This window comes from Prosopis cineraria, unplaced genomic scaffold, assembly GCF_029017545.1.
Source record: "Prosopis cineraria cultivar Desert tree isolate PC_DT_omini unplaced genomic scaffold, ASM2901754v1 PC11, whole genome shotgun sequence".
Classification (NCBI taxonomy): Eukaryota; Viridiplantae; Streptophyta; class Magnoliopsida; order Fabales; family Fabaceae; genus Prosopis; species Prosopis cineraria.
The window spans coordinates 7,954,233-7,982,032 of NW_026555342.1; the positions used below are offsets into that span (position 1 = coordinate 7,954,233).

Sequence of the window (27,800 nt, forward strand, 5' to 3'; positions counted from 1 at the left end):
TGAAAAGAAATGGTGATCAGACATGATCAGCTTCTATGTTTTCATAGCTATCATATTGTGAGGCGATCAGCAGATCACTCAATTTCATTCAATAATGAGTTAACATTAAATGCAAGAACTGCAAGTTTTATCTGCTTATTAAAAAACAAATAGAAATTATAATTAAGAAGCAATGTGTGAGAGAGAAACTATGTATGCAGCAAAATCCTCGGAGACTGTTTATCAAAATTTAAGTAGTAGATTGCATGCGTATGGTTTCATAAGGAAAGTGATTTTTCAATATTAAATCACTTAAAAAGCCATCAAGAATGTATGTAAAAAATATGAGAGGTAACTATTATAACAAGATTTTTATAGGCATGCAATGCGAAGTCAATAAATGTATTTAATATAAATATTAAGTATCTATATCATCTGAATTTATATTTCATTTGAGATTAATAAATGAATGAGTTTATCTTCACTTAATGCCTATGCAATATACAGAATATTAACCCGTCAATTTGAATAGAAGAAAATTATAAAAAAGAAAATCTTTTAATGAATTTGATTTAAAAAAACAGAATGAGTGGGTTGATTTTTTTTTTTTTTATATGCGGGGTTGAAAATTTTTAATACAATATTTCGCACCCCTATAACAATATGATTCTTATAGTGGGAACAATATGATTCTAATCTTTTCAACGGAAATCCTTTATTTTTAACTTTAAAAAACCTAAATAATAAAATTGTTAGACCATGAATATTAAACAGGGTAGTTTATAAGTTGTTGCATTATTCTTCTTTTACTTCAAAATGTATTACTTTGTGCATATTTAAATAAAAACATGAGTTTAAAGATTACCTTTTTATATTATATCAGCAAGTGATCTTCATTCATATTATAAAATCTAAATAGCAATTCATTATATTTTATGATTTGTTATATCAGTCCATTTTGAAAATTTAAATAAAATATCTTATTTTAAGATTTTTTTCCTATGTTCTCTCTAAATTACAACATAGGACTTTTTCAGAAACCCCACTTAGTCCAAAATATATAATATTGAGTAGGTTATATGTATACATAAATATATATATTTTAATTACTTCATCCATTAAAAAATACAAAGTATTTTTAACTAAATTTTATCTTTCAATAAACTAGTTATTTATTTTTAAATTAATATAATTTTTTTATATTTATTCTTATTTAATAGATTATTTTACTTTAAAATAAATATAAAGTGATTTATTTATTATGGGTACCCTTAAAAAAATACATTAATTACATTTTAAAACACCTAAAATACCTTATATTTTTTAATAGAAAAAGTATGCATTTTTTTATTATATTCCACTCAAGTAGTTAAGTAGAATATTTTAAAAAAATTATATATTATATTTATTTCACTAAATGATATGATTGAAAAGATGTAAAAAAATTTTAAAAATTAAGATTTTAAACAAATTTTTTGAAAAATATAAATTAATTAACAATAACTTACTATATTGTTATTTGGAAGGAGTACATATTAAAACTAAAAATTATTTTAACTTCAAAATTTATTATCTTAACACTTAATTTATTTTAAAAAAACAATCCCTGTTAGACATTTTAATAAAAATATGATTCAATTAATATTGTGCCGAATTGCCTGCAGCTTTTGCTGGACGCAACATAATTTATGTAGCTTTTTTTTTTTAATATTGATTACAAAAAGAAAAGTTTTTGTTGATCTACAAGAAATTTCGGATGCTGATTACAAACGATTACAATAAGATTAATGATTTCAAGTAAAAGGGATTTTGTCTTCAAAAAATAATTATATGCTCGTTTCTTGAAAATAGTTTTTTTAAAAAAAGAAAATAACTTAACACTACAAAGTACCAAACAAGTGCTTTTTTAGAAATATCTTGTAAAATTTTTCGAGTATAGAATTAGGAAGTACACAATATGGATGAGAAAGTGTCAAAATGCTAGTACATTATCTTTTTTTTTTTAATCAATCAAAAAGGTTTTAAAATAAAATAACTTCCTAAATGATTTGAAATTCAAATTCAAATTGTAGATAAATAATTAACTCATTTAAACTTGTAGATACAATTAATATTTAATGAGTTGGACCCCATTTAATATATGGTGAATCCAGTATTCCAAAATTGTAGATAAATATTCCTCAAGTTTAGGGTAACAAAATACCTAAAGAGCCCCTTTTTTTGGGAATGGGGAAGGTCATAGCAAGAACCATGCAAGGACAAAAATCAAGTCATGTCAATACTTAAAATGATATCATATCCTACGGTAGCTCATCTAAAACCTTAACAATAAGATTATCGCTTAGTGCTTGATGTGCAATTCAACCCACATAATTGTTGGTTTCTCTACGAACATGATCAAAAATGATCATTCAATCTCACATAATAAGTTTTCTAATCTTTTTAATAACTTCAAAAAATGATGATTGTAATTGAAATTACAATGGATAAATGAAAAGGCTTCAACTGAATTGAAATAAATATTAACTTTTGAAAATTTACTATTTCAACATAGGTTGAGCCTTTTTCGAATACCCAAAAGTTTAGCAGCAGTGCTGAAATAATATCTAATGTGTTTAGAAAAGTCTGATCCAATTCTCCTCTACAAGCAGCAGCCTTATGGTAACATGACTTTGATTTCACGAATCTTAAAAGAGTAGCGAAGAAGGTAGGGCATTAAAATTTGAAATCAATGGTATCTTTCTCGGGGGAATAGAAAATTTATGACGTATTGGAATAAAGACCGCACCACATAACAGATATTGGCATGATAAGAACTGAAGCATATTTAAGGATAAATGTCTGCCGTCGGTGTGTGGTCCAGCTTCGCCCCTTTACAAGTGAATATAATTTGAGCAAGGTAATGGCTTTGAGAAGCAGTCCAGAAACGGTGGGGTTTCTATTAATGAAGGAAGGACACGTACGTTCGTTCAACATTTTGGCTCCACCTTGCTTCCATTTCGTTGACTTTGCTTCTGCTAAGCGGCTTACCAGATTCACCATTAGCAGCATGCCGACACGCTTCTCCTCCATCTCCATCTGCGTGAACTCAAGTAATCATCTGCATCTACGTGCAACTATTTCGTCAACATCCTGTTTCGTTCTGCCTGCAAATATATCACTTCCTAAGCAGCTTGATTTTCTTCCTCCTGCCGTTAAATACATTATCTTCATCTACTGGTTTACGTCTTTTATAGCTGTATTTTTCCTTCCAAACCTTGAAAACAGGTCCATAACCATTAGTACTTCATCAGTCTCCATTTGGCACACCTGACACGGATGATGGCCCTTTGACGACAATACCCGTTCTGGTCCTGAGAACTTATTCGTAGGGCTAGATATTTTTAATCCCTATCGATGGTATTACATCAATTTGCTCCTATTGTTCCCGTAGCTTTAATCTCTTGGTTTGCCTTCTCCTCTATTTGACGCCTACACTCTTCCTGTACCCACCCTACACAATTTCTCTCCATTAAAACATTTTTCACTCGACCATTGGATGGCGCTCATTAATTCTCCCGACGAACTTTCATCTCACCGAATTCACAATCCATACAATCATGGAAACGATTAAACTGACGACCGACGCAATCAACTCAATGATCTGCACGCTAAAATCGATGGTTTGCAAACACCCTATAAGTTATAACCTTTAGACAACTTTCCATGCTCCCTCAAAAAAATTTAGGTGTTGACGAAACATATTCAAGAGGAAATCCCGAAATGTATGCTCTTCACGGATGATATAGTTCTTATAGCAGAGACAAGAGAAGAGATTAATTACAAACTTGAGTTATGGAGGAGGACATTGGAGTCGAAAGGTTTTCGTCTGAGTAGAAGTAAGACGGAATATTTATATTGTAAATTTGGTAAAGGACTATTTGAAAATAATTTGGAAGTGAAATTGGGAGATCAAATTATACCTCAAGTGGAAAAGTTTAGATATTTGGGAGCCATTATTCAAAATGATGGCAAAATTAGTGGAGATATTTCACATAGAATTCAAGCTGGGTGGTTTAATTGGAGAAAAGCTAAAGGAGTTATTTGTGACCGTAAGATGCCTAATAAACTTAAAGGAAAGTTTTATCGTACTGCTATCAGACCGGCAATGTTATATATTAGTGAATGCTGGGCTCTAACAGGACAGCAAGAGCATAAAGTTGGAGTAGCAGAGATGAGAATGTTACGATGGATGTGCGGACATACACGTAAAGATAAAATTCGAAATGAGCACATACGTGAAAAAGTGAGGGTGGCACCTATTGAGGAAAAAATGGTAGAAAATCGGTTGAGATAGTTTGGACATGTACAAAGAAGACCAAGGGAGGCACCAGTGAAAAGAGTGAAACATATAACTTTGAGTCCGACTAAGAGAGGTAGAGGAAGGCCTAAGAGAACACTCTTGGAAGTTGTTAAACGTGATCTCTTAATTAATAATATTTCTAAAAGCTTAATAAATGATAAAGCACAATGGCGTCTTGCAATCTATGTAGCCGACCCCACCTAGTGGGATAAACGCTTGTTGTTGTTGTTGTTGTGATCTTTGATAGAATTTAACGACAGGTCATAAACATAAACAAGGGTCTACCAGCCTTGCCAATAACATCCCCCCCCCCCCACCGGGTCCCAAAAAAAAGAAAAAAGAAAAGAAATCAGAAAGTGATTCTTACTTTTAGGGTGGCTAGAGTGGGAAGAAACCATACTGAAATAGTGAAGAGCAGGTAACACTACAACGTGGAGTTCCGGCAAAGAGCTTCCTAATTCCCCTTAGATTCGAGACTATGATCACATCAATGGTGGGGGTTCTGCAACTTGACATTAAGAGTTAGATTCTAATAGTAAGGGTTTTAAGGTTCCAACAAGTGTTATTGAGCCTTCCAGAAGAAGGAGCGTGCAACAAGCACAGAGAACCCAGCTCTGCAAAACATTAGAATGAGAGGGGAGTGAAGGAGGAAAAAGAAATAGGGATAGGCGGGAGAAGTAGACAGAATTGAAAGGATAAATAAAACTACTCAGGTTCAATAATCAATAGCCAACGGCCTAAAACAAACAAGTCAGTAACCCTTGGGCACTAATCCAAATTAATCTAAACTACTCAAATCTTAAAGGATAAAGATAAGACACTCATAAGAATGACAGTTAAGTTGAATAAAAGACTCAATACCTCTAATATAAAATTTATAAATTCAAACCTTGTAGATAGATAAAATCACAGTACAAAACCCTTTTTAAGCCTGACAATACTTAAAACTGACCAATAATATTGAAATTCATATTCATGCTAATTCAAAAAAATTAAATCTAAATGATATAATAAAACAACCGTAGTTACATGTCCATCACTCATATTATGTGGCCATAATCTCTCCATGTACGCATCACAAACGATGGAAATAAAGCTCCGGGTAAAATGCTCGACAAAGATATAGGTAAAACTTGACATAGCCAAGAAGGACAGGATAAACTATATCATTTTATTCAGACTTCTATCAGGTGAATATACAAATTTTGCTGTAGGTCATACATCACACGTAATGATATATTTATGAACTGCCGAACCAAAAGAAAGCTCTCTACAAATCTGCTCAGCTACAGCCGTTGATCATTCACTCAGCAATCTGCAAATGCGAGAAAATGAGTTGACCAGATTTAGTTTGGAATCAACAAACTAAGGAAGTTTTATTACATAAACACGCCATAACCTAAAAAAACAAAAAACAAAAAACAAAAAACGCAGAAAGAAAATTTGGAAATCAATACTGTAGTAGCAAGCAAAACATGAATATTAATATTCTGAAGCATCCAAAGGACCATGAGATTCGCATCCACCCAAAAAATTGTTACTTACTGTCATATAATCATAATATTGAAATATTAGTTGCTGTTATTGTTAGTTCTTTGGTTATAATTATTAGAGGGACATAGCTGTTAGTAGGTAGACTGTTAGCAGCCGTTGCAGGGATATTCTTATTTCTATACATACCCTACAATTCAATTATAATCATTATGACTTATCAATGAAGTTTGCATACTATTCAGTTTAACCCTCTCTCTTGTCCCTCTGTTTCTCTTTCTCTCTAATTCCTCTCTATCTCTTCTACCTTCTCTGTTCTTCTCTCTATTTCTCCCTATTTCTCTCAATTTCTCTCCATATCAGAATTATGCTGATATAACACTTACTTGATTAAGAGGATTGTCAGGAGATTTCTTCCATAGCTTCCATATCATGTCCTTGTATTGAGTGTGTGTGAGGCCTGGTTTCTCTTCCCTCAACTTAGGAAGCTCAGCCTCTTCGAAGGCCTGCACCATTAAAGAGATAATACAAAAGTGACAAAAATAACTCAGTATACAACTTAAGTATAATCCAGCAAATCTCATCATAAAACACATCAAGAAGTAGCCAGTCTAATAATGAACTACTCCCCCAGCAAAAGAGTGTTCCAGGTTGCCAGTCAGAACAGAAAAATAAACCAAAGCTTTTGTTCGCAAATTAATTGCGTTTCACAAAGAAGCAGATGTAGTACATTAAGGGCTTGATTGGAAGGGTAATTTGGGAGTGCGTGGGGGTGGCTTGTGGGATTGTTTGAGCATCTGAATCATTGACTCAATGTTCAAATTTTAAGAGTTAACGCAGCATAATGGGTTAAGATGATTTAAAACCATCCTCAACGATTACACCCCAATTTAAGAACCGCTCCAAACCAAAATTGGGAAGGTTTGGGTTCTAGGTCTTCAAGCATGTTTAATTTCACATTGGAAATATCCAAAACCATAGTTTTGGCAGTTTCCATGTCAAAACAAACACGCATTTCATCTGTGTTAACACTCTCCTCTGATTTATTTTTACTAAGATGGTTAACATCACAGAGATAATGTTTTAAATTTAACCCTTCAATCCCATCCACCTCATTTATCCAATTAACATCTAATCAGTGGGGAGTTGGATATCAATGAAGTGGATTGTCTCAAGCATCCCACTTCACACCCCCCATTCATGACCACCCCACCCCACTTCAAAAGCTCCAATCAAGCCCTTAAGCGCAGAGATAAGATGATTTTTAACTCTGACATCGAGGCAAACAAGATCAATTCTGGCAGTAACGAAGCTTGCAGAAACACAGATCTTCAAAATAGACATGGCCATTACTCTCAAATCACAAATGAATCACCAAGACTGCAATTCATATTAAATTAAGAAATTGGTATTTCATTAACATGTTTACATTAAAAGATGGTGATTTATAAATCACTACTCACAATATGACATTTTATATTGGAAAAATCACATCCAGCCCCCTTTTAAGGAAATTAATCACAAATAACGACAAATGCAAAATGAGTTGTTGTTAAAATGGGAACATGACTTGTTTTTTCTTGAATGCAACTTCTTGTTGGTCCTTATCTATGATTAATTTTCTTGGAATGAGGCTGGATGTAATTCTCCTTTTTATATTTTATATTATTAGAATAGAATGACAGCTTCAAAGTTTCATCCCTAAGAATCCAGCTAGCCAACAATGTTAAAAGAACTTGTAGTTGCAACCAAACCAAACCAATGTACCCTGAAATACAAAACCCCATTGTTTACAAACTCAACCAAAAAGTCTCTGATGCAATCTGCAACAGCTTAATATACCACTCTACTCTTCTTGCCAACAGGTACAAGCAGCTAGTTATCAAAAGACCAAAACATTGAATTAAAATCAACCAAATTAGTTCATGAGACTTTTATTTTGCTCATATATTAGTGCTACTGCTTCTTTAAAAAAGTTGTAACGCTCATCTCATCAACCATTGCATTAAAATCAACCAAATTAGTTCAAGAGATTGATTTACCACGGACAAGCGACACTATCCATTTGATCAATGATCATAACATATTTCTGATCACACAATTTTACATTGCAACGTGAGTTAATTAGTTTAAGGCAAAACTCATATAGAATCATAGCTATATTGTAAAACAAAATAAACCCGGAATTTATAGATGGGACTTGGGGATAATATTACATTGAAATCGGCACTAGTAATAATAGTAATAATGAATAAATGAAAATCAAACCAACCTTGAAGGAGGCCTTGAGGCGCCTCTCCGGATGCCTATCAACCGGCAAGTTATCAGCAACACTCATCTGAGCGATGGCATCCTCCACTGTCCTTGCCTCGATGATGGAATCGTCGCGATTGGTATTCGTCACAAGCACCATCCTCTCATATTCTTCCTCCGCTGCAGTGCGGGCCTGCCGCTTCTTAGCCTCGTCCGCCTTCTTCTGAATTTCCACCTGCTCTTCTTCACGCTGCCTCCGGAGCTCAGCCTCCGTCACCTTCGGCACCGGGATAGAGACCCGGTTAGCCTTCTTATCGGGCTTTCTCATCGACTTATCGATTTCCTTCTCCTCCAGCTCGGCTAAGCGACGGGCCTCAGCCCGTCGAGCGGCAGCTTCGGCTTTTTTCTCGGCCTCTTCCTCGCGCTTCTTGGCAGCACGCGATTTGGATCCCTCAGCTTCGCGCCAATAGTGATCCTCCTTTTCGCGAGCCTCGCGTTCCTTGCGCTCGGATTCGACCGCGCTCTTGCGATCCCTAGCGGCCTCAGCCTTGCTGTTAACGCCCATCTTTTTCGGCATCTTTGCGGCTTTAGGGTTCGAATCCTCTTTGGCGATCGCGAGTACAACCACCGTAAAGCGTCCGACAAGTGGTAATGACTTGGAGCAGCGATGTCTGTTTCCCTCAGCTTGCCGTTCTAAGCTCTCAGAGGGCGGGTTTCTACGCTCTCTGGACTGATGAGAGAAACGAGAAGATATGGTGGTCGAAGGAACTTCTTCTCACTTGCAGTAACGTACAATGAGGGAGAAAAGTTTTTATTTTATTTTTTTTTTTTTGGTAGAAGGGGGTAGAAAAGTTAAAATCGAATGATCCGGAAAGTTGGAAGTATTGCGAGCCCGCTTGTTCTGAGTCGGAGGAGCCCAGATTCTTAAGCCCCATTTCTGAATGGGGAGGTTTTTTGTTTAGGCCCCGGAAATGTTGTAATTCGAGTTTGATAGGGTCCATATTTCAGAGAATGTTCACCCAGAGTCCATGTTATACTATACCTTCAACCCTTATCGGCACAAGGTATTGCATTAATGACCCATTTGATATAATAAAAAAGTTTTTAATAGAATTAAAATTAAAATTGAAATTAAAATCATAATCATAATTAAAATAAATTTGGATTATAAATGTGTGTTTAAATATGAGAATAAAAATGTGAATCTTGTATTTTATCCAGTCTTCCAGATGTAAATGAAAAATAAAAAAGCCTAATAAAATTAATTTAGTAAAATAAATAAGATAAAACATTGGGTTTTATAAAAACAATTAAAAAATAACATTGTCATAACTTTAAAAGAATTTTTTTTCCTTTTTTATTGACTCCCAAATCCCCTCATTTTTTGTTTCTATCAAATTTAATGTCTTTAATGAAAATTTGAAAATTTGAAATAATGAAAAAAAGTCAAGCTAGAATTTGCCTTGATGTGTTTGATTGTATCATTAAAAGAAAAAACCCTAGTTAATGTCTTTAAAAGGGATAGCAAAGAAAGACAGAGGCGGGGGGAAATTTGAGAGGAAAAATTGATAGAAGAAGAAAGAAAGAGACGAAAAGGCACCCTAAAAGTTATTGTCATTCCAGCGCATAGATTTTAAGAAATGTTCATCATATGCTCGCTTAGGTAATACACTCTTGCCTTGATGTCATGCTTCATACATTTGATTATATTCTTTACCTGTGTGTTCCTTTATCTCCTTCATTGATATCACTCACAATTCTTAGCTCGCTTTTTACCTATGTATTCCTTTACCCATAATAATCATATACTTTTGGCTTGATGGGATTATTAACAATTCAAAGTTTTTTTTCCCGTTTACATCATTATATATTCCCTTTCTTGCTTTGGTTCATATGACTAATCCTAATGTGATTGTCTAATCTTGAAAAGGCATATGGTATATGCGTCTTTAAGGTGATTATTTAGTGGCAATTTATAATGTGGCAGAATAAGTTTGTTGGTAATTTATCAATCCTTATTTTAGACTAATGAATCATTCACTTTTATTTTCTTAAAAAAAAAAGAAAGAAAGGAGTCTCAATGGTAACACATTTTTCTAAACTTTTTTTAAAAAACAACAAGGAGGGAGGGAGGGAAGGGGGGGAGAGAGAGAGAGAGAGAGATCCATGAGTAATAATAAATTATTGTGGATATTTGATGTATTGTGAGTGATACTAAATCACCGCAATCGTCAAATGTCAAGAAAATCCTCTTTGCATATTATTTCAAAAATAATAATATTTATTGACATACTTTAAAGCTATTCCATAAGTGATACTAAATCACCGTGAATTACTAAATATATGAAATGAGACATCGTGAATGATACTAAGTGATCATAGATAAAAATTGTATAGTTAAATTATTTTATAAAAATTCACTTTAAGAATTCCTTTAAGATTTGCCATGAATGATACTAAATCACTATGTGCACTTAAAATATCAACCAGTGGATTGTGAGTGATACTAAATCACCACAGGTTCCAATACTAATTAAATCTCCCCTTTTATGCACTATTAAAAAAATCAAACTAATAAAACCTTTAGTATATTTTAGGTTATGCCATGAGTGACACTAAATCACTATGGATCCCTAAAAGTATTAGATGAGATATCATGAATAATATTAAGTCATCGTAAGTATCAAATTTTTACATTAAAATTTTATAGTTAAATTGTTTTATAGATTGTTCATTTTGAAAATTTTATTAGGGTTTGTCATGAGTGATACTAAATTACTGTTTACATTTAGAGTGTCAACCAATGAACTGTGGGTGATATTAAATCACCGCAAGTTCCATCATTAGTCATTTTTCTCTTACCTAAAGTTATTTCCAGAGAACAATTTTTTAAAAAATAATAAATAAAAAAACAACATAAAATACCATTCTCTTTATAAAATAAATTAATTAAAAAATTAAAAGAAAATCTAAATAACTTTGATTCTCATTACAGGGTATATAGGCCCTAAGTTTTGATCCTAGATGAAGTCCTACCTTATGAATAAATAATTTGTTTCTCCTTTTTTTAATCTTTACTTTACATGTGATTAAAGAGTAATTAAGATATTATTAAAAGGTCAATTAATTTACTCAATTAATTTAAGGTAACTGTCTTCATGAATGGGTGTTAAGGAGTACCTAACACCTTCCTCACACATAATAGACTTTCGAATCCTTTTCGAAGACCATCCTTTTTCATTATACAGCTTTTCAAGGTTTTCCTAAAAACTTTGATGGTGACTCTCATTTGTCTACATATATCAACCTTCCCTCTCCAGGAAAGTCAAGATTTGGGTGCAACAGGAATCTTAAAATATTTTTTTAAAAAAAATGTGTTTATATTAACAAAAGTCCAAAATATCCTTGACATAAAAAAATTGTTATTTACCTATCATCTCTTCCAAATAAAAATGGAACCAGAGCTAACCATAAATCTAAAATTAAACCACAAAACATAATCATATCCTAACCTATTCAATCAGTTACATCCAAAAACCACAAATACTTGTTTCATAAATCTGAAAGCAAATCACAAGACTATATCATATTCAATATGCTACTAAACTAATGAAGAAGATTAGGGAGATTGGTGGAGAGCATCTCAATGATGAAGAAACTCAATATCTTTTAAACCTATGATGATGATGAGTAACTCAAAAAGTCATCAAAGATCTACAATCCTCCTCAATAGCTTATAGTGGGAGTTAGTCTTTAATAGATCTAAGGTGGATCATCTCCGTTAATGGAGACTCAAGGTGGAGATTAGAAAAGCTCATTATCATTTTTGCAAGGCAACTAGCGACAGTAGTAGTAGAGTTCAACAACAGTAGATCATGACAGTATTCCTCCTTTCATTGTTACCAACAATATAGCAAGGCAGTGGATTGATAATAATGAACCAAAGTGTTTATGGAGTTTGATGTTAGTGGATAAATAGTTGAAAGGTAGAAGAGAAAATGAGAGTAATGAAAGAACTCAACATTTGCTCTGGTAGGGCTTAGAATTTAAGGCATTGGAGGTATTATAGAATGATCTAACACTAAAGATAAGTTCTCTAAGCTCTAATCTTCTTTCTTCTTTCTCTTTTAAGATATTTTGAGTTAGGGTTTGTATTCAAAAAGTGATTTTTGACCCATGGAGGCTATGAATTTGAACCCACTAACTTAAATAGAATTAATAAAAGTTGTTTAAGTTATTTAAATAAATGACTTATAGTTGTACACATTTTTGTTCGTTAAGGAGCAATTATGTTTGAAAAATGAAATTAATGAGGTGGTTAGGAAGGTTTGAATACTACTAATGATGAGCTAAATATACAATAAAGTTAATATGAGCTAAGGGAAGTTAGTAAATTTAATGACTAAGCTTAAATACAAGAGATAAAGACTTTGAGTATTTAAAGTATTGGAATATGAAGCTAAGTTAGTATAGATAGTGATATTAATGGTTTTAGATATAATTAATTGTGGATTAATTATTCCGCGCACTAATTTGGCTTGAGATCAAACTTTGGAAGCATTTGCTTAAAGGGTAAGCTTTTAACCACTTAAAAGTTTGAGGTAATTAGGAAAATTCTACTCTTGTGTAGTTATTTGTTAATTGATTGATATTTTTAAAATGTATCTTCATGTGAAATGTGAATGTATAACTTAGTTAGGCATATTGGAGTTTTGAAAATAATAATGAAGTGCATTAGTTAATGATAAAGATAAAAAAAATGTAATATAGAAAATGAGAATGAGAGTTATGGTTTTCATGAAATGACTATATAATGAGATTTCTTTTAAATCTTGATTTTCTCAATAAAAGTCAATGCAAGTTGATATATCTTGAGATCAAGTTTTATCTTAAAGCAAGTATAATTGCAATAACTTGTGATTATATGATGAGAAAATGTTACTGTTGAGGGTTAAAATTGGCAATCATAGAAGGGGAGTGCGATGAGTGTGAAAGACAGTGCAGAAGATAGTGAGCTTGGTGGTAGAAAGGGGGATATAAAGGCTGATTGTGAATGACGAAAGAGCGAGATAAACAACTGAATGTGTCACTAGCCTCTTTTGTTTTTGCAAGTATAGGGGATAGGAAAGGAAAAGGGAAGGAGGCCGTCATAAAAGATCAAATAGGAATCAAAAGACGATCCATCCAACTATCTTACAAGCACAAATTGCTTATAGTGGGAGGTGCTAGATTTCTTGTCAAACACGATGAAGATGAAGATATGGTCAATGGTTAAAAAGCTTATTTCTCAAAGATGAATAAGAAATCTCATGGGAATGAAGATGAGGAATCGGATGAAAAGGTGCTTCAAGGCAAGAAAACTACTAAAATGGCCAAAGTTGACATTTACAACAGAAGAATATATGTCTTGGTGTAAGCCATGGATAAATTCATTATTTATCAAACTACTAGGTGTCGGGCTACTAAAGCACATTATTCAAGATAGGATGATTAGAATGTGGAAACCTAAAAGAGAAATTACAGTTATTTTAATAAGTAATGGGTAGTTACACAATGTCTTTTGCATGAGTAATGGGTAGTTCACAGTGTCTTTTGTTAATAAAGAGAATAGAGATTATGCTTTTTAAGAAGGTCCATAGATAATTGGCGATCATTATCTCTAGATTCAAAGATGGCGTTCTAACTTCAATCCTTGAAAAGTAGATACTTAAAGGAAGATAACTGCTTGTGTACATCTTATGGATTTGCCACCAGAATTTTATAATATGAAATCACTTTAAAGAAATGGTAATATGATTAGAAAAATTATTAAGGTAGACTGGTCTACATATATTTATGATAAAGTAGGATTTACTAGAATATGTATTGAGATTGATATATAAAAACCCCTCCTTCTATTCTTTAATATGTTTGGGGAAGCACGACCCATCGCCTATGAAGGGCTCCATATGATCTATTTTACATATGGAATGTATAGACATACATGTAATAAGTGTCCATCGAAAAAGGTGGTGACCCATCATATTAATAATGAAGGTTATAATGCGGCTATTAACATGAACATTGTTATAGATTCTGAAAGGGTCGAGTCGACGGTTATACAAGAGAAGACGGTGGCCAACAATGTGAAGCTAAATGGCGAGAATGGTTGTGGACTTGGTATGATTGTGAGCCGAGATTTTTATGAAAGGAATAAAGGAATGGATTATAAGGGATATGGAGAGGAAAATTGTAACATCCTAAATTTCAATCTAAAGAACTAGTTACTAATCAGAGATAAATTAATAATTAGTAGATTGCTTGTGGTTTGAATATTAGGTTAACATCTTGTGTTAGTTGCTTGATATGTTAATAGGATTGAATGGTAGAATGGAAAGTCAAGATGAAACGCGTGAGTATAAGTGAGATTAGCCTCACTGTGTCACGTGCTGTGGCGGGTGATGCATGCGCCATGGCATATTGCACCGAAAGCACTCAAGGCTGATATGATCAACTTGTGAAATTAGAAGAGGAAGTGAAGGAAAATGTATCAGGAGAGGAGATGGAGTTCATCTCTGCTAGGGCTTGGGTTATCCGACGATAGGAGTTTGCTTTGACTAGTGACTTATTTGGTAAGTATCATATAGCCTTAAGCTACATTTCTACCCTATTTTCTCTAAGTTTGGTCGATAGAGAAATTGAATTAGGAAATTTTAAGAAGTTGAAATCTAAGAGAGAGGTTTAAAAAGGGCTTTCGAATGTGAAACTAAGATTTTGTGACTAGTTTGAAGTTAAATGGTTGAACTTTAAAGATTAATTCTTAATTAACCTAATTATTAGGTTAAAACACAGAAAATTGGCAAATAAATGAGTTAGGAGGGTGTTATGATCATTTGAATAACTTATAAGGCTAATTCCTATAGAGTAAGGATTATATGAACTCAAAGAGTCTTAATTGAGTTGTTATAGGCCTTGAGAAATTTGGCTGAGCCAAATTAGTGCCTATGTTAGATGTTGAAAATTGACTGAAGGATATTTCATTGTGTAGATTGAGCATTTGTAACATTGCTCATGAGAATCTACACCCTTAAGAGTTTAATGTGATTGGTACCCTTAGTAAGAAAGGTAAAAATGTAACTGGAGTAATATTTTTACTTGTTTGTTTGTGAAATTATTTATAAATATTTTGTATAACTGTATGCATTGTAATTTATAAACTGATAAAGTAATAAAAGTTGTGAAAGAATATACATGTAGGTGTGTTAGTAATGTTTGAAATGTATGAAAAGAAACATGTGCATTTACATCCATGAGTATACCCTAGAGTAGAGTGGGGAGTCGTAGCTCTACTATATGTAAGGCTAGAAAGTTTGAAAGGTCTTGAGCATAGAGCTTGACTTCGCCAGAAAGGACCTAGAAGAATGATCCACTAATATGCCCTATATTAGGGTAGGGAGTAGTGGTTCTACTCTGTGTAAAGCTAGAAAGTTTTGATAGTCCAAGTGTTGAGAATGCTCCGCTATGTGAGATTCAAGAGACTACCTATGTTGATTATTCCTAGACTAAGACAGTACTGGTAGGCCCTGTTTCGTGTAAGGTTGAAAGTCCTGATTCAAGCATAGAGCTTGCTCTACTAGGAGAAACCGAGAGTGCTTGAGCATGAACATGATAAATGGATGAGTATGAATTTGTATGTATGCATATTATACTGTTATTATTGAAATGCATGCTACTTTATCTCTTGTTTTTTTATTTTACTTACTAACAAATATTTAGGGTTTATCCAAGTTATTAGGATGTGTGTCTTACTCCATTACCTTTGTACACAAGTGAAAAGAGCACAAAAAAGCCGAGAAAGGAAGCGAGAAAGAGTAACCTTACTTAGTAATGGTGTAACTACCATTGTGTATAATGAATGTATAAAGTTATTGTTAAAGATTTAAGTTGCCAACTAGAATACATAAGTATATATAAATATAAATATGTGAACGTGTATATGATTTATGGTTAAAAAATTGCTTGTGTACTTTGCATTGCATCTCGTTGAGGGTGCCACAGTAGTAGATATGTGGATAGGCTTAGATGTCAATCAAACAAGTTTATGTTATTGTGTAATTTGTTCCACTTGTATTGAATGTGGTTTTTTTTATATGAAATTAGGTTGGAGATAGGAAGATCAAGGGGAGCTACAACTCTCTTTTAACTTTTTCATGCATTTTTTAGTAAAATAAAAAATATTAGAGTTATATATTTTTAGCCTTTAAGTTGGTGCATTACATAGGCTCAAAGATATTAGAGGAAATTTTTACTTTATCAGAGAGAATTCTCATTTCAATTATCAATTGAAAGAAGGAAAAATTAATTTTTTAATCTTTCAACTTTTAATTCACTTGTAACTCAGTTCCTCAATTATGACTCACTATAACTCAGTCCCTCAACTATGACTCATCTATGACTCAATCCCTCAATTTTTGAATTACCTACAAATTAGTCTCTAAACTTTTGCTAATTTTTTTTCATGTTAGCTTATATCTCACATCAATGAGTAAGAGGAGGGTATTTTAGAATAATATATTTAATAAGATATTTTTCAAAAAAATAAAAAATAAGGACTAAATTATAGGTAAATCAAAAGTTAAGGGACTGAGTCATAACGAGTTATAGTTGAAGGTTTGAATCGCAACGAGTCATAGTTGAGGGATTAAGTTACAAGTGAGTTAAAAGTTGAAGGGCTAAAAGATTAATTTTTCCTTAAAAGAATTATATAGTAAATTTAGTGAGTAAGCAATATAGTTTATTAGATTGAACATGATTTTAAATTCTAAAAATACATTTAAATTATCCAATACTCAAAAAAAGATGAATTTTTTACCAATTTATTAATAGTTTATATTGAGAATAAATTTGATAAAAAGTTTATCATAGATATGATAATTAATGATTTTTATGTCATGAAAAATTGACAAATAAAAATTAAAAATGAAAGCTCATATTTATTTCTATTATATATTTGTAAAATTGAATGTAAATGTATACATTGAAATATTTATATTACATACATACATGCATATTTATAAAACTTTTTTTCTATTATTATACTCCTTTTATCCTAAATTATGAGACACTTTTAGAGAGATTTGACACTTTAAAATTATAAGATAAGATTAATGTTTTATTAAATATGTTTATTTCAATATCACCATTTCTCTTTCTATTTAATACTAATTAAGTGTAGATTTAAGATTATTAAATAAATAATATTTTTAGAATTTTATATTTTTATTTTAAAAATAAAATTATTAAGTATATTTAATAAAATTTATTAATATATAAAATTTTATTTAAAAATATTTTATAATTTTAAATGAGTATATACTTTGTCTTCTTGATCTCTTAATTAAAATTTCTGGCCTGTTTAAATGCATTTGACCCAAAAGAATGAATGAAAGACAAACAGATGAAATAAAGGCATATACACAAACAGACCCGGAAGTCTGGACCCCCCACCCAAAAATAAAATAAAATAAAATAAAATAGATCAAATCATCAAACTCCAATTGGTATAAGTGAGGCTCATCTTCTTTTTTTTTATACGAAAATGAAAGAAAATTTGATGTAAAATTTCGGGTCAACCCTTCAATTAAATCAATCAATAAATTATTAAACTAATATTTTAATTTATTTAATAAAATATTTTATTTATAATCATTTTGATCATGTTTTGATTACTATTTTTATTATTAACTCTTAAATTAATATCTTAATCCGGCTTGATTTACAACAAGTGAAAAGAAAGAGCGGAGCATGCTCAATTGACTAATGCCACATGCTCTCCTTTTTACACGTATCCACATTCTCAATTGACAAATACCACCGTCCATTTCACAAGCAGCGCTCCACGTTTTTGTGAAGGGACCAGAAGCAGGTCAACTTCAACACCTTCATTCGCTTGACCATTATGACCTCGCAAAGGCAAAACAATTCTGCGACACCACCGCCACTAGTCAATTCGGATAAGATCGAAGTCACAGAGCATACTAATTTATTTCTTTGGCAATAATGCATTATTTGGCAGCGTTAACCGTAGAATATCATTTTCCATGTATCGTTCCCATAACCATGGGGGTTTCAGGTTTCTCGACTCCGAGCCCGAAGGCCCGCCGCTTCATCACATCCAAGGGTCACTTTTCCACGGCGGTGTTATCGTCTCCCACGAGCGCGAGGACATGCAATGCCGGGTTTCCTCGTCCCACGCGTTTATCTATTAACTAATAATCTTATCACCCTTACGTCATGAGAAACTAATTAATTTTAAGACAGTCCCCAAATCCTCCTTCTTGAGGACCATTTATTTATATCCGGTCATTAAACAGTACTAACCGCTCAAGCGCAGTTATTACTGCACCTCGCTTTCCTTCACATTTAGTACTGCACCCACCTGCACTTGCTCAGGGGGCAGGGAACGGGACCAAGTTCAAGAAAGAGTAACACAAGTATTGCATTTCGTTCCCCGCTTTTTATTTATTTATTGTAATTACTTAATATTTCGTTCTACTCCCTATAATCTTATTTATAAATTATAAATGTAAATTATTTGAATTGAATTAGGGGTTATGCAGTCCTTTTCATAAGATATTTCATTGATTATTTATTGTAATTTCATTCTTTTATCTTAATATTTATGTCAGAAAGTATGGAACATTTTAATGTTATATTTAATTTGGATAAAATAAAAAACTTCTTTAATTTTTATATTAATGAGTTCTAATGTTTTTTTTGTTTTATAAAAAAATGTTAATACTGATATTAATATTAAAACTAATTTATAAATAGAAATGGATTGAGTAACCTGAAGCTCAGGTGCATGAATTTTGTCCCCATAAAAGAGCGTTATTCTGTTAAATCGAGCGCTACTTAAAAAGGCTGAAGCTGAAGGCATGCGGGCAGATGCGGAGCAATTAGCGAAGAATAGGAGGGATGGTATTTAATATTCATGGAGAAGAAAGGAGCATTTGATAAACAGACTGTGCAGGTGGGTTATCCGATAGAGGAGCTGTGGTGTGATCGCCCGGAATATGGTCATTACTTTCCTGTTCCTAATGTCCTCCCATAGGTGGGAACCAACGTGTTCAATCTCGCAGTGCAGACCAGGTGCCTGCCCAGGTTCTGCCTTGCTCTTATTGCTAACACTACCATCTAATCAGATCACGTGTCTGGTAACATCAACCATGGTCGGGGATCGCGAGGCCATGGAGTTTATGTGAATCCATTCTGGTTTGGTAACCACGACGCCGTTCGACAGCACACACACTCCCGCACGATAATAATAAATAACAAATATCAATAAAATAAAGCGACTGATTTGGGGGATTCACTAATCAGGATAAGCCTTTTTAATATTTTTAACTTATTTTATAGTTGGAGTTTCCATTCAAACTCTGGGTTTAAAACCCAGGTAATCCTTGCTCTCTACTATTAACTATTCTTATTTTCCTTTACCAATTCCCAATCGAATCACTTTCACGTAAAAATCCTTTTCTTTTGTGCTTTCAGTTGCTGCCCTTCAGTTTCTTTCTGATTGAATGGCGATGGAGGATAACGAGAGCCGAGCGAGCGGAGTGCAGGAAACGTCGTCGCCACCCGCTCAAAACCGGCAGCAGAGACAGAAACTTGAAGTGTACAATGAGGTTCTTCGTCGCCTCAAGGATTCCAACAACGAAGAGGCTGTGCAGCCCGGCTTCCATCACCAGCTCTGGGCTCATTTCAACCGCCTTCCTACCCGGTTCCTACATTTTTACCCTACATGTTTCTATCTCATCTTTTTATGTTCTTCCTTTATTTTTGCTGTCTTTTCCTTTATCCATCTATTCAATTCGGTGTTTCGGATGTTAGTCCCACACTGGTTGCCTTTAAGCGTCCTTCAAATTTTATCTACGATGACGACGACAATAATAATAACAATAATAAAGAAGAAGAAAACGATGCAGAACACTTTCCAGTTGCTTTATGGCTTTAATACGTGAGAGTCGAATAATTTATCCTCTTGGATTCTCTTGTCTATTTCTCTTTCAATCTACTGCCAGGTTGCTGTTAATTCTGTTTTATTGCTGTGAGAATTTCCACTAGCACTGCAGTTTGGTGTTTTATTTTGAGAAATCTGGTGTGATGCATTTCCCAGGTATGCGTTCGATGTGAATGTGGAAAGGGCTGCGGATGTTCTGATGCACAAGAGACTACTGCATTTGGCACATGATCCTGCTAATAGGCCTGCAATTGAAGTTCGCCTGGTCCAGGTGAGCGCCGTTGATTTAGTTAATCATAACTTGTGTGTTCTTGATGCTTGGAATCTATATTCTTGACTTCTTAATGTTTTCACGCGGTCACGCGGCATTATTTCTTGTGGCCTGCTGTAGACTTCGGTTAGTCATAAATTATTATCTGATTATGCTGTGCAATGCATGCCCGTTCTCAATAGATATTCTACATTCACTGGGGAATGCGTAGCTAAGCTTCTCCTTCGGAGCAGTGCGATCTCATATTTGGCTGACCATGCTCAGAAATGGTTCTCAGACGGGCACTGCATCTGATGCAGTCACCTCTACATTAAGATAAAGAACACATTACAACGATCCAACGTCCAAATTGTATTCAGGTCAAAATAATAATAATAATAATAAAAGCTCTGCAGTTTGCAAGTGTCATTGGATAGCTAGTAGAACAACATATTCTATGGATTATAACCTTAAGAATATTTTTTTTTTATTCAAACAACCTTAAAAATAATTTCAAGCACATTTGGAGTGAGTCATTTCTGGCCCCATGGAGCTTTAGTGCACACTTTGTATAACCCTGAAGGTAACATACTTTTCAAAACTCAAAATCAAATTCTACAAGATCAAAACCAAAACTAACCTATCTTGTATTGATATGGGATTTGCATGCTTGCAATTGTTAGCTGGAATCTGTTTTAGACGGAAACTGGGCCTAGCTCTAAATGTAAAGCAGCCTAAAAGATTTGCTTCACTGCACTTTCCTGAATTAATTTAGACTGAACTTAAAACACTACAGGAATATGTTTTTATAATAATGCCTATATTTTAGGTTTGTGAACTAGTATATTTTTATAATATGTTTTTTTTTTAAGTATTAACTGTAACTGTGATAAGGGAAAATCTGTAGAGCAATAACTTGATTGCAGGTTCAACCGATATCTGATGGAAACTCAGCTGACTCTGTCCGTTCAGAAGCTCCTGGTAAAGAAACTGGTCAATTCTCTTCAAAGCACTCTGGGAGGCAGAGGTATTAATTTCCTACCTTCTCTATAATCTCCAAAGGCTCTAGTAGAATTTTTAGATGAAATTATCTTCAAACTCCAGTTATATATATGTCTGAAGCTGTACTGATGAAGCATGTAAGAGCTTGATGCTTGTACTGAGCTATTCTTATATTTTTGGAATTTTTGTGTAGCATACATCCACCTCCTGCTTTTGGTTCTTCTCCAAATCTTGAAGCCCTGGCGCTTGAAGCAACCAAGTATGAAGATCTAGAGGTGGAACACTCTGTACACGCTGGAGAACAATATTCACGGTAAAATTTTCATCTCAAGAATCAAGATACTTTTAGGGTTAGTCTTGGATAATTTCTGCAGCCTTTTAAATTTTACTTGTGCATGCTTTTTCTGCAAGAGTGTATCTGAAGACATTACTCAGCTAGTATATCCAAACTTTTATATATTTCGTTCTAGTTACATAACAAACTCTCTTAAGAGACTTGAGGTCAAGGTACTGATGAGTATCATTCATCCACCATTCATATAATTAATATCACAAACTTAAAGATCTTATTTGAGATATGCCTGTAGAAACTTGTACCATGTGCAAGATTATATATTGACACTATGATAAAAGTTTGATGATTTCTGTGGTTTCTAGTTGAGTCGTTTGTTATACTTTTCCCCTTGCATTTTGTTGAGATGTGAAATATATTTGTCCTTGACAATGTTGTAGGCCCATGCATGAAATCACCTTCTCAACAGAAGACAAGCCAAAGCTTCTCAGTCAGGTATGCCCTCCGGACCATAATATACGGCAGTTTTTGGAAGCACCCTTTGATCCAAAATATAGGGCATTGAATAATTTTTATGGTTTTTTTCCACTTATACCCTTGCTTTTTCTTTTTATTCCTTTTCTTTAATTAAATGCTCCATATTTAAAGCAATAAGTCTTGAGTCCATGCAATCATGTCTATACTCCCGAGTATCAATCAATATATTCTACTCATGGGCATAAATGGAAAGATTTAGAGATTTTTAGGAATTTAAAATTTTAACTAACATTATTCATAAACCATAAATTAGTTAGCTGACTTATATTGCGGCCCGAAGGGAGTATATGATAACTTCTACAATAAAAATAATATGTACTCCCTCCGTGCAAAAATGTAAGGGATTTTTAAACGAATCTTACCCCCAGTAAAGTAGTTACCTATTTTTAAACTAACCCTATCTTTTCACATTCACCTCTATTAAATACTCTACAATAAATATAAAGTCATTATCAAGATGGACACTTTTGGAAAAATGACAATGATTACACCTTGAAAGACTAAAAATGTCTTACATTTTTGAACATCCAACTTCTCAAAAAATGCCTTACATTTTTGAACGGAGGGAGTATGTCAGAACTGTCTTAAACTGCTAGTGGATTTGAGTGTATTCTTCTCTGCCCATTTGTCTGCACATGCAACAAGCATCATTGATGGTTTGTAAACCGTATTTTAGTTGGTGGGCAGAGATACTTGAAAATTCCATAGTTAAACATACCAATAACAGCCCTACTCTAATTATTTGAAGTTTGAACTTTCTGTGCTGAATGGGAGTGTATTTTTTGTGTTAACTTCTTTTCATTTGCAGTTAACTTCTTTGCTTTCTGAGATTGGACTGAACATTCAAGAGGCACACGTTTTTTCAACAACAGATGGCTACTCATTAGATGTGTTTGTTGTTGATGGATGGCCGTATGAGGTATGTTGTGCACCATTTTCTATCATCTTGTGAATGTGGGTCCTAAGTTGGGTCCACTTTGGGTGCTCATCACATGTGCCATTACAATGATGAGTTTTGGACTGACCAAATTTTATTTAGAAAATTTAGATTTAAAGGTTTTAATTTGTGATTTTTAAATGATAACATTAACTTGTTGAGATGTGACAATCAGGAAATTTTCTTAATTTTAGATTTCATACTTATTATATAATAAAATATTAAAACACATTCTACCAAAAAAAAAAGAAATTAAAACACATGACATCATAATAAAATTAAATAAAATCTGGATTATCCAAATTTAATCTAGATGGTCCAGATTTGATGAAGATGGAATGCACTTCCATCCCATGCTTTACATGAATTTTGAGCTGAACTGCAGTGTTCATAACTTACAAAAAGTGTGGCTTGTACAGATTTTATATTATATGCAGATACAGGTATATGGACTTGGCTGCTGATGAGTTCATAGTATTAAACAAGATGATAAATCCTTTGAATGTTTTTATAGTTAACCCTAGATTTAATTTTAAATGATTGGTTCTTGCTGAAGGCGTACTTGTAAAATTCATATTCTTCTAAACCATGTTACAACTTGCGTTTCAGTTCACAAGCACTTAATTGGCTAACTTACTAGCTCAAAGCTTCTTCTTTTCTCTTCTGAGTACGATGTGTATTACTGTTTGCCATTGTTCTCTTTTAGTATTTAAGATCGTGAACTTTTCAGTTCATAGGACACTGCTTGACAGACTGGTTATACTAAAACAGGAAACAGAACAGCTTAAAGCAGTTTTGGAGAAAGAAGTTTTGTTGATTGAGGCAAGTCAGGCATCTTATTGTGTTTATAGATGACTGCTTGACTAACGTAGTAGTATTGAATCTCCTTTGACTGTTGATTACTTGCCAAAAAGTTTCATGCTCTTATTCTCTTCTGGATTTCAGTTTTCTATGTTTCAAATGGTTTGTTGCTAAGTGACCTTGGGCTTGGTTTCAGAGGCAGGCATGGCCCATTCAGCAACCAGTATCTTATGTTGGTGAGCCTGATCAAGGCGGGAAATGTGAACCTGATCATTTGACAATACCTAATGATGGGACAGATGTTTGGGAAATAGATCCTAAGCATTTGAAATTTGGAAGTAAAATTGCATCTGGATCATATGGTGATCTGTGAGTATTTATGTGTCAAAATAATTCTTTTTTTTTTGGTTGGCGCAAAATACTTTCTGATTATGAGTAGATATTATTGATATTATTGTTCAATTAACCAGCATTTTGAAAACAGATTTAAAGGTACATATTGTAGTCAGGAAGTGGCGATTAAAGTTCTCAAAGCTGAGCATATAAATTCAGATTTACAAAGGGAGTTTGCCCAGGAAGTCTATATCATGAGGTTTGTATTAGATTTGCACTTATTGGCCGTTGGAGATCTATCTACCTGTTTATTGGGAAAGATTCAATATGGCCACTCACTGGGAAAATTCTTTTGCACGTTAGAAGTTGATTAAGGAAGTTTTTTGCGCCATTGACCTCACCCATTTAAATATGACTACATCTCCATTTTTAAAAGATCTATTCCTTATGATTGTACAAATCCTATCTAGCAGTATCTGGGCAATTGAGCATCAAAAACATATATAATTGTTGTTGTTGTTCAGAAGATGGGGAGAGCTAGCATTTAGGACAAAGGAAAGGACCAAACAAGATATATAGAAATATAGAAGTTAGAGGGACTCTGTTGGCAATGTATACTATGAAACACTTGCAACCTCTATTTTGACTAGTATCTTTGTAACCATACAAAGACGCATACTCTTTATTTAGGTGCACTTCAAGTAACTATTTCCTTGACATTTTATGATTCGTAACACCTCTTAACATGATTAATATTTTCTTAATCTACCAAAGTTTCTGTTGGTGAAAAATATGAGTATCTTCTTATGCTAAACAATCGTCACTTGAAAACATAAAGAAGTCAAGGAAGTTAGCTATAATAGTGTCCATGACTCAAAATTTCGAACAAGCTTTTGTCAAAGTTATCTCACTTCAACAAGTCAGTTCTGAACCATTTTTTGGGTGATCTATCACATGCAAATTTATCGTGAACTAACCTGTGAAGAATAGGAGGAATGGGCGATGCTCAAATTGTTTTCTGTTGTTTTATACTTTTCATCCTATCCATATATGCAATATAATCTCACTTCTTGAGCTTGCAGAAAGGTTCGGCATAAGAATGTTGTGCAATTTATAGGAGCATGTACCAAGCCCCCATATTTGTGCATAGTAACAGGTGAAATCCAGTGAGTTACGTTATTTCATTCAATACAATAATGGAACAGACTTCCATATCCTGAATTTTTATCAATAATCATCCTTTTTTGTAATGTTTTTTCCCTTGATCAATTTCAGAATTTATGTCCGGTGGAAGCGTGTATGACTACTTACATAAGCAAAAGGGTGTTTTTAAATTCCCATCCCTGCTCAAAGTAGCAATTGATGTTTCTAAGGGAATGAATTACTTGCACGAAAATAACATTATCCACAGAGACCTGAAGGCTGCGAATCTTTTGATGGATGAAAATTGTGTATGAATTCCTCCAACTTTATGATTATGATGATCTAAGCTGATGCTTTGTCTGTTATATGAAAAGCCATGCGTATGGTCGATACAATCAATTCAATAAACTGGACATGCTCAAGTGACAGTTCTGTATGTGTTGCTCTGCAGGTGGTTAAGGTTGCTGATTTTGGGGTTGCTAGAGTGAAAGCTCAATCTGGAGTTATGACAGCAGAAACTGGAACATATCGATGGATGGCTCCTGAGGTATCTAATGTTCTGTCAACAGAGGCATTAGTTTGTTCAAATGGTTTGAAGACATGATTTTATCTTTTGAATGGTTAATTTTCTATTTAACTGTTAATTTCCACTGAAATTTCAAAATATATATTTGAAAAGGGAATAAAAATTGTCTAGGTCAACAAATTTAACCTAAAAATGTGTCTTAAGCACTACCATGACACACAAAGATTACAACTAAAATCTCTATTCAAATGTTCTCTAGTGGCGAGAAACTTGTGAGTTTGTGACTTCGTGCATTAATGCTACTAGCATCAGCGTAAAGAGAGGCGAGGGACCTTGGTAGAGTGAAATGCTCGAAGGGATCATGTTCTTAGATATTTTCTAAGTCTACGTTGCAATACACACGCATACACATATTGCCGGTCTCAATTGGGGTGAGTAAATCAACTTTTATTATATAGCAGCCTCGTGTATGATATAGAGACTGGCAATTTTTCATTGCGATCTGCAAGATCTAATTCCCCGACCCCAGACAGAGAAAGGGAGAGGGAAAAGGCCCGCCTTCCTGAGAAGAAGTGCAACATAGATGAGAAATAACTCCTTTTTCCCCCATTTTTTTTGGGCAGTGAGAAACAGCTCATGATAGCATAATTTTTAACACTTTCCTTTTGATTTGAAGGTTATAGAACACAGGCCATATGATCACAAGGCAGATATATTTAGTTTTGGAGTTGTTTTATGGGAGTTGCTAACGGGAAAGGTATTTCTTGTTTTTACTTACTACCTTCGACAATCACCACTCGCCTAGCCCTCTTTATTTAAACTCTTTTTCTTGCCAGCTTCCGTATGAGAATTTGACCCCACTACAGGCAGCTATAGGAGTGGTTCAGAAGGTAATTATTTAACTAGCTTTAGAAAGTGGTTGCTAGATCGTCTCACTTCTGTCTGGAACTACCTTCTGAAAACCCTATAGTACGTGATTCAGCAGGAAGGTATTGATAATGTCTATTTGTCATTCTTACTTTACATGGATTTCAGGGTCTACGACCCACCATCCCCAAGAATGCCCATCCAAAATTTGTTGAGCTTCTTGAGAGATGTTGGCAGCAAGATCCAACTCTAAGACCTGATTTCTCTGAAAGTATAGACATTCTGCAACAGTTGGTTAAAGAGGTATAACGAGTCACTTTCTTTAGTATGAGCTGACAGTTAAGATGATCATATTAATTTTTCTTATGATCATTGTCAACTTTAAAGGTTGCATCACTTTTTATGTCTTATGTGACAATAACTTCTGCTTGGAACAGGTTGGAGATGGAGAGGATCCACGCAAGGAAAAATCTGGAGGAATTTTCTCTGTCCTCAGACGAGGTCATCACTGAAAATATTGATTGATGCTATCCATAGGATTTGATCAAAAGGCTTATTTCCTGATTATTTTTTTAATTGGCGTGTACAGTATTTTCTTCAGATTATCTTATTGCTTTTATGGTAGATTCTTCGCCTCGAGCATTTTCAAAACCAAATACAGATTTCTTCTACTTTTGCAACGGCATTTGTATTGTAAGAAGAGGTGACAATATAATAACGTTATATATATGTATAAAAAGAGAGTAAAAATTTGCTGTCATTTTACTGTGTTAGGATTCTATGAATATTTTTCCCCACTAGGGGTTATAATTCTGTATCAATGAATGATGTAAATTAAGCAACTAATCAGTGGCTTTACATATGAACGTTAATGAGCTGGCAATATCGCCCCGTGCCTATTTAACTATCCCCATTATATTGATACACACGCTCAATATAAGCGTGATCATGAGCGCAAATTAGCGTGTCTAATCTAAACGCTAAACGCATGATAAGTAACCGTGCTCTGGTTGCAAAACAAAAAACAACGAACAAAAGAATAGAGA

At 33.7% G+C, this 27,800-nt stretch overlaps 2 protein-coding genes across 9 annotated transcripts; one reads left to right on the forward strand and one right to left on the reverse strand.

Annotated features, from left to right (window-relative positions):
- Nucleotides 1-5,303: 5,303 nt before the first annotated feature.
- On the reverse strand, nt 5,304-8,852 carry LOC129285828 (uncharacterized). The gene is made up of 3 exons (XM_054921748.1): nt 8,085-8,852; nt 6,199-6,318; nt 5,304-5,636 (listed from the first exon to the last, which is right to left on the reverse strand). Exons 1-3 carry the CDS (start codon nt 8,640-8,642, stop codon nt 5,625-5,627), a joined length of 690 nt encoding a protein of 229 aa, XP_054777723.1. The 5' UTR covers nt 8,643-8,852; the 3' UTR covers nt 5,304-5,624.
- Nucleotides 8,853-18,924: 10,072 nt separating this feature from the next.
- LOC129285644 (serine/threonine-protein kinase STY46-like) lies at nt 18,925-27,514 on the forward strand. Of its 8 annotated transcripts, none has more exons than XM_054921408.1 (17): nt 18,925-19,207; nt 19,598-19,826; nt 20,223-20,337; nt 21,243-21,343; nt 21,512-21,631; nt 22,051-22,105; nt 22,956-23,066; nt 23,856-23,906; nt 24,082-24,254; nt 24,370-24,477; nt 25,301-25,374; nt 25,494-25,669; nt 25,813-25,908; nt 26,564-26,644; nt 26,724-26,777; nt 26,923-27,057; nt 27,192-27,514. In XM_054921408.1, exons 2-17 carry the CDS (start codon nt 19,627-19,629, stop codon nt 27,264-27,266), a joined length of 1,725 nt encoding a protein of 574 aa, XP_054777383.1. In that variant the 5' UTR covers nt 18,925-19,207; nt 19,598-19,626; the 3' UTR covers nt 27,267-27,514. The 8 variants fall into 8 exon arrangements, 4 of the variants coding, with proteins under 4 accessions (XP_054777383.1, XP_054777381.1, XP_054777384.1 ...); XM_054921406.1 differs by having other exon boundaries at nt 19,612-19,826; XM_054921409.1 differs by having other exon boundaries at nt 18,925-19,195.
- The last annotated feature ends 286 nt before the right edge of the window (nt 27,515-27,800 follow it).

Coding starts and splice junctions, on each gene's coding strand:
- LOC129285828 (XM_054921748.1), bottom strand. CDS start 8,642: ATGCCGAAAAAGATGGGCGTTAACAGCAAGGCTGAGGCCGCTAGGGAT. Junction 6,319..8,084: donor GCCTCAAGGCCTCCTTCAAG/GTTGGTTTGATT, acceptor TTAATGGTGCAG/GCCTTCGAAGAGGCTGAGCT.
- LOC129285644 (XM_054921408.1), top strand. CDS start 19,627: ATGGCGATGGAGGATAACGAGAGCCGAGCGAGCGGAGTGCAGGAAACG. Junction 23,067..23,855: donor TTGATGGATGGCCGTATGAG/GTATGTTGTGCA, acceptor ATACTAAAACAG/GAAACAGAACAGCTTAAAGC. Junction 27,058..27,191: donor TGCAACAGTTGGTTAAAGAG/GTATAACGAGTC, acceptor TGCTTGGAACAG/GTTGGAGATGGAGAGGATCC.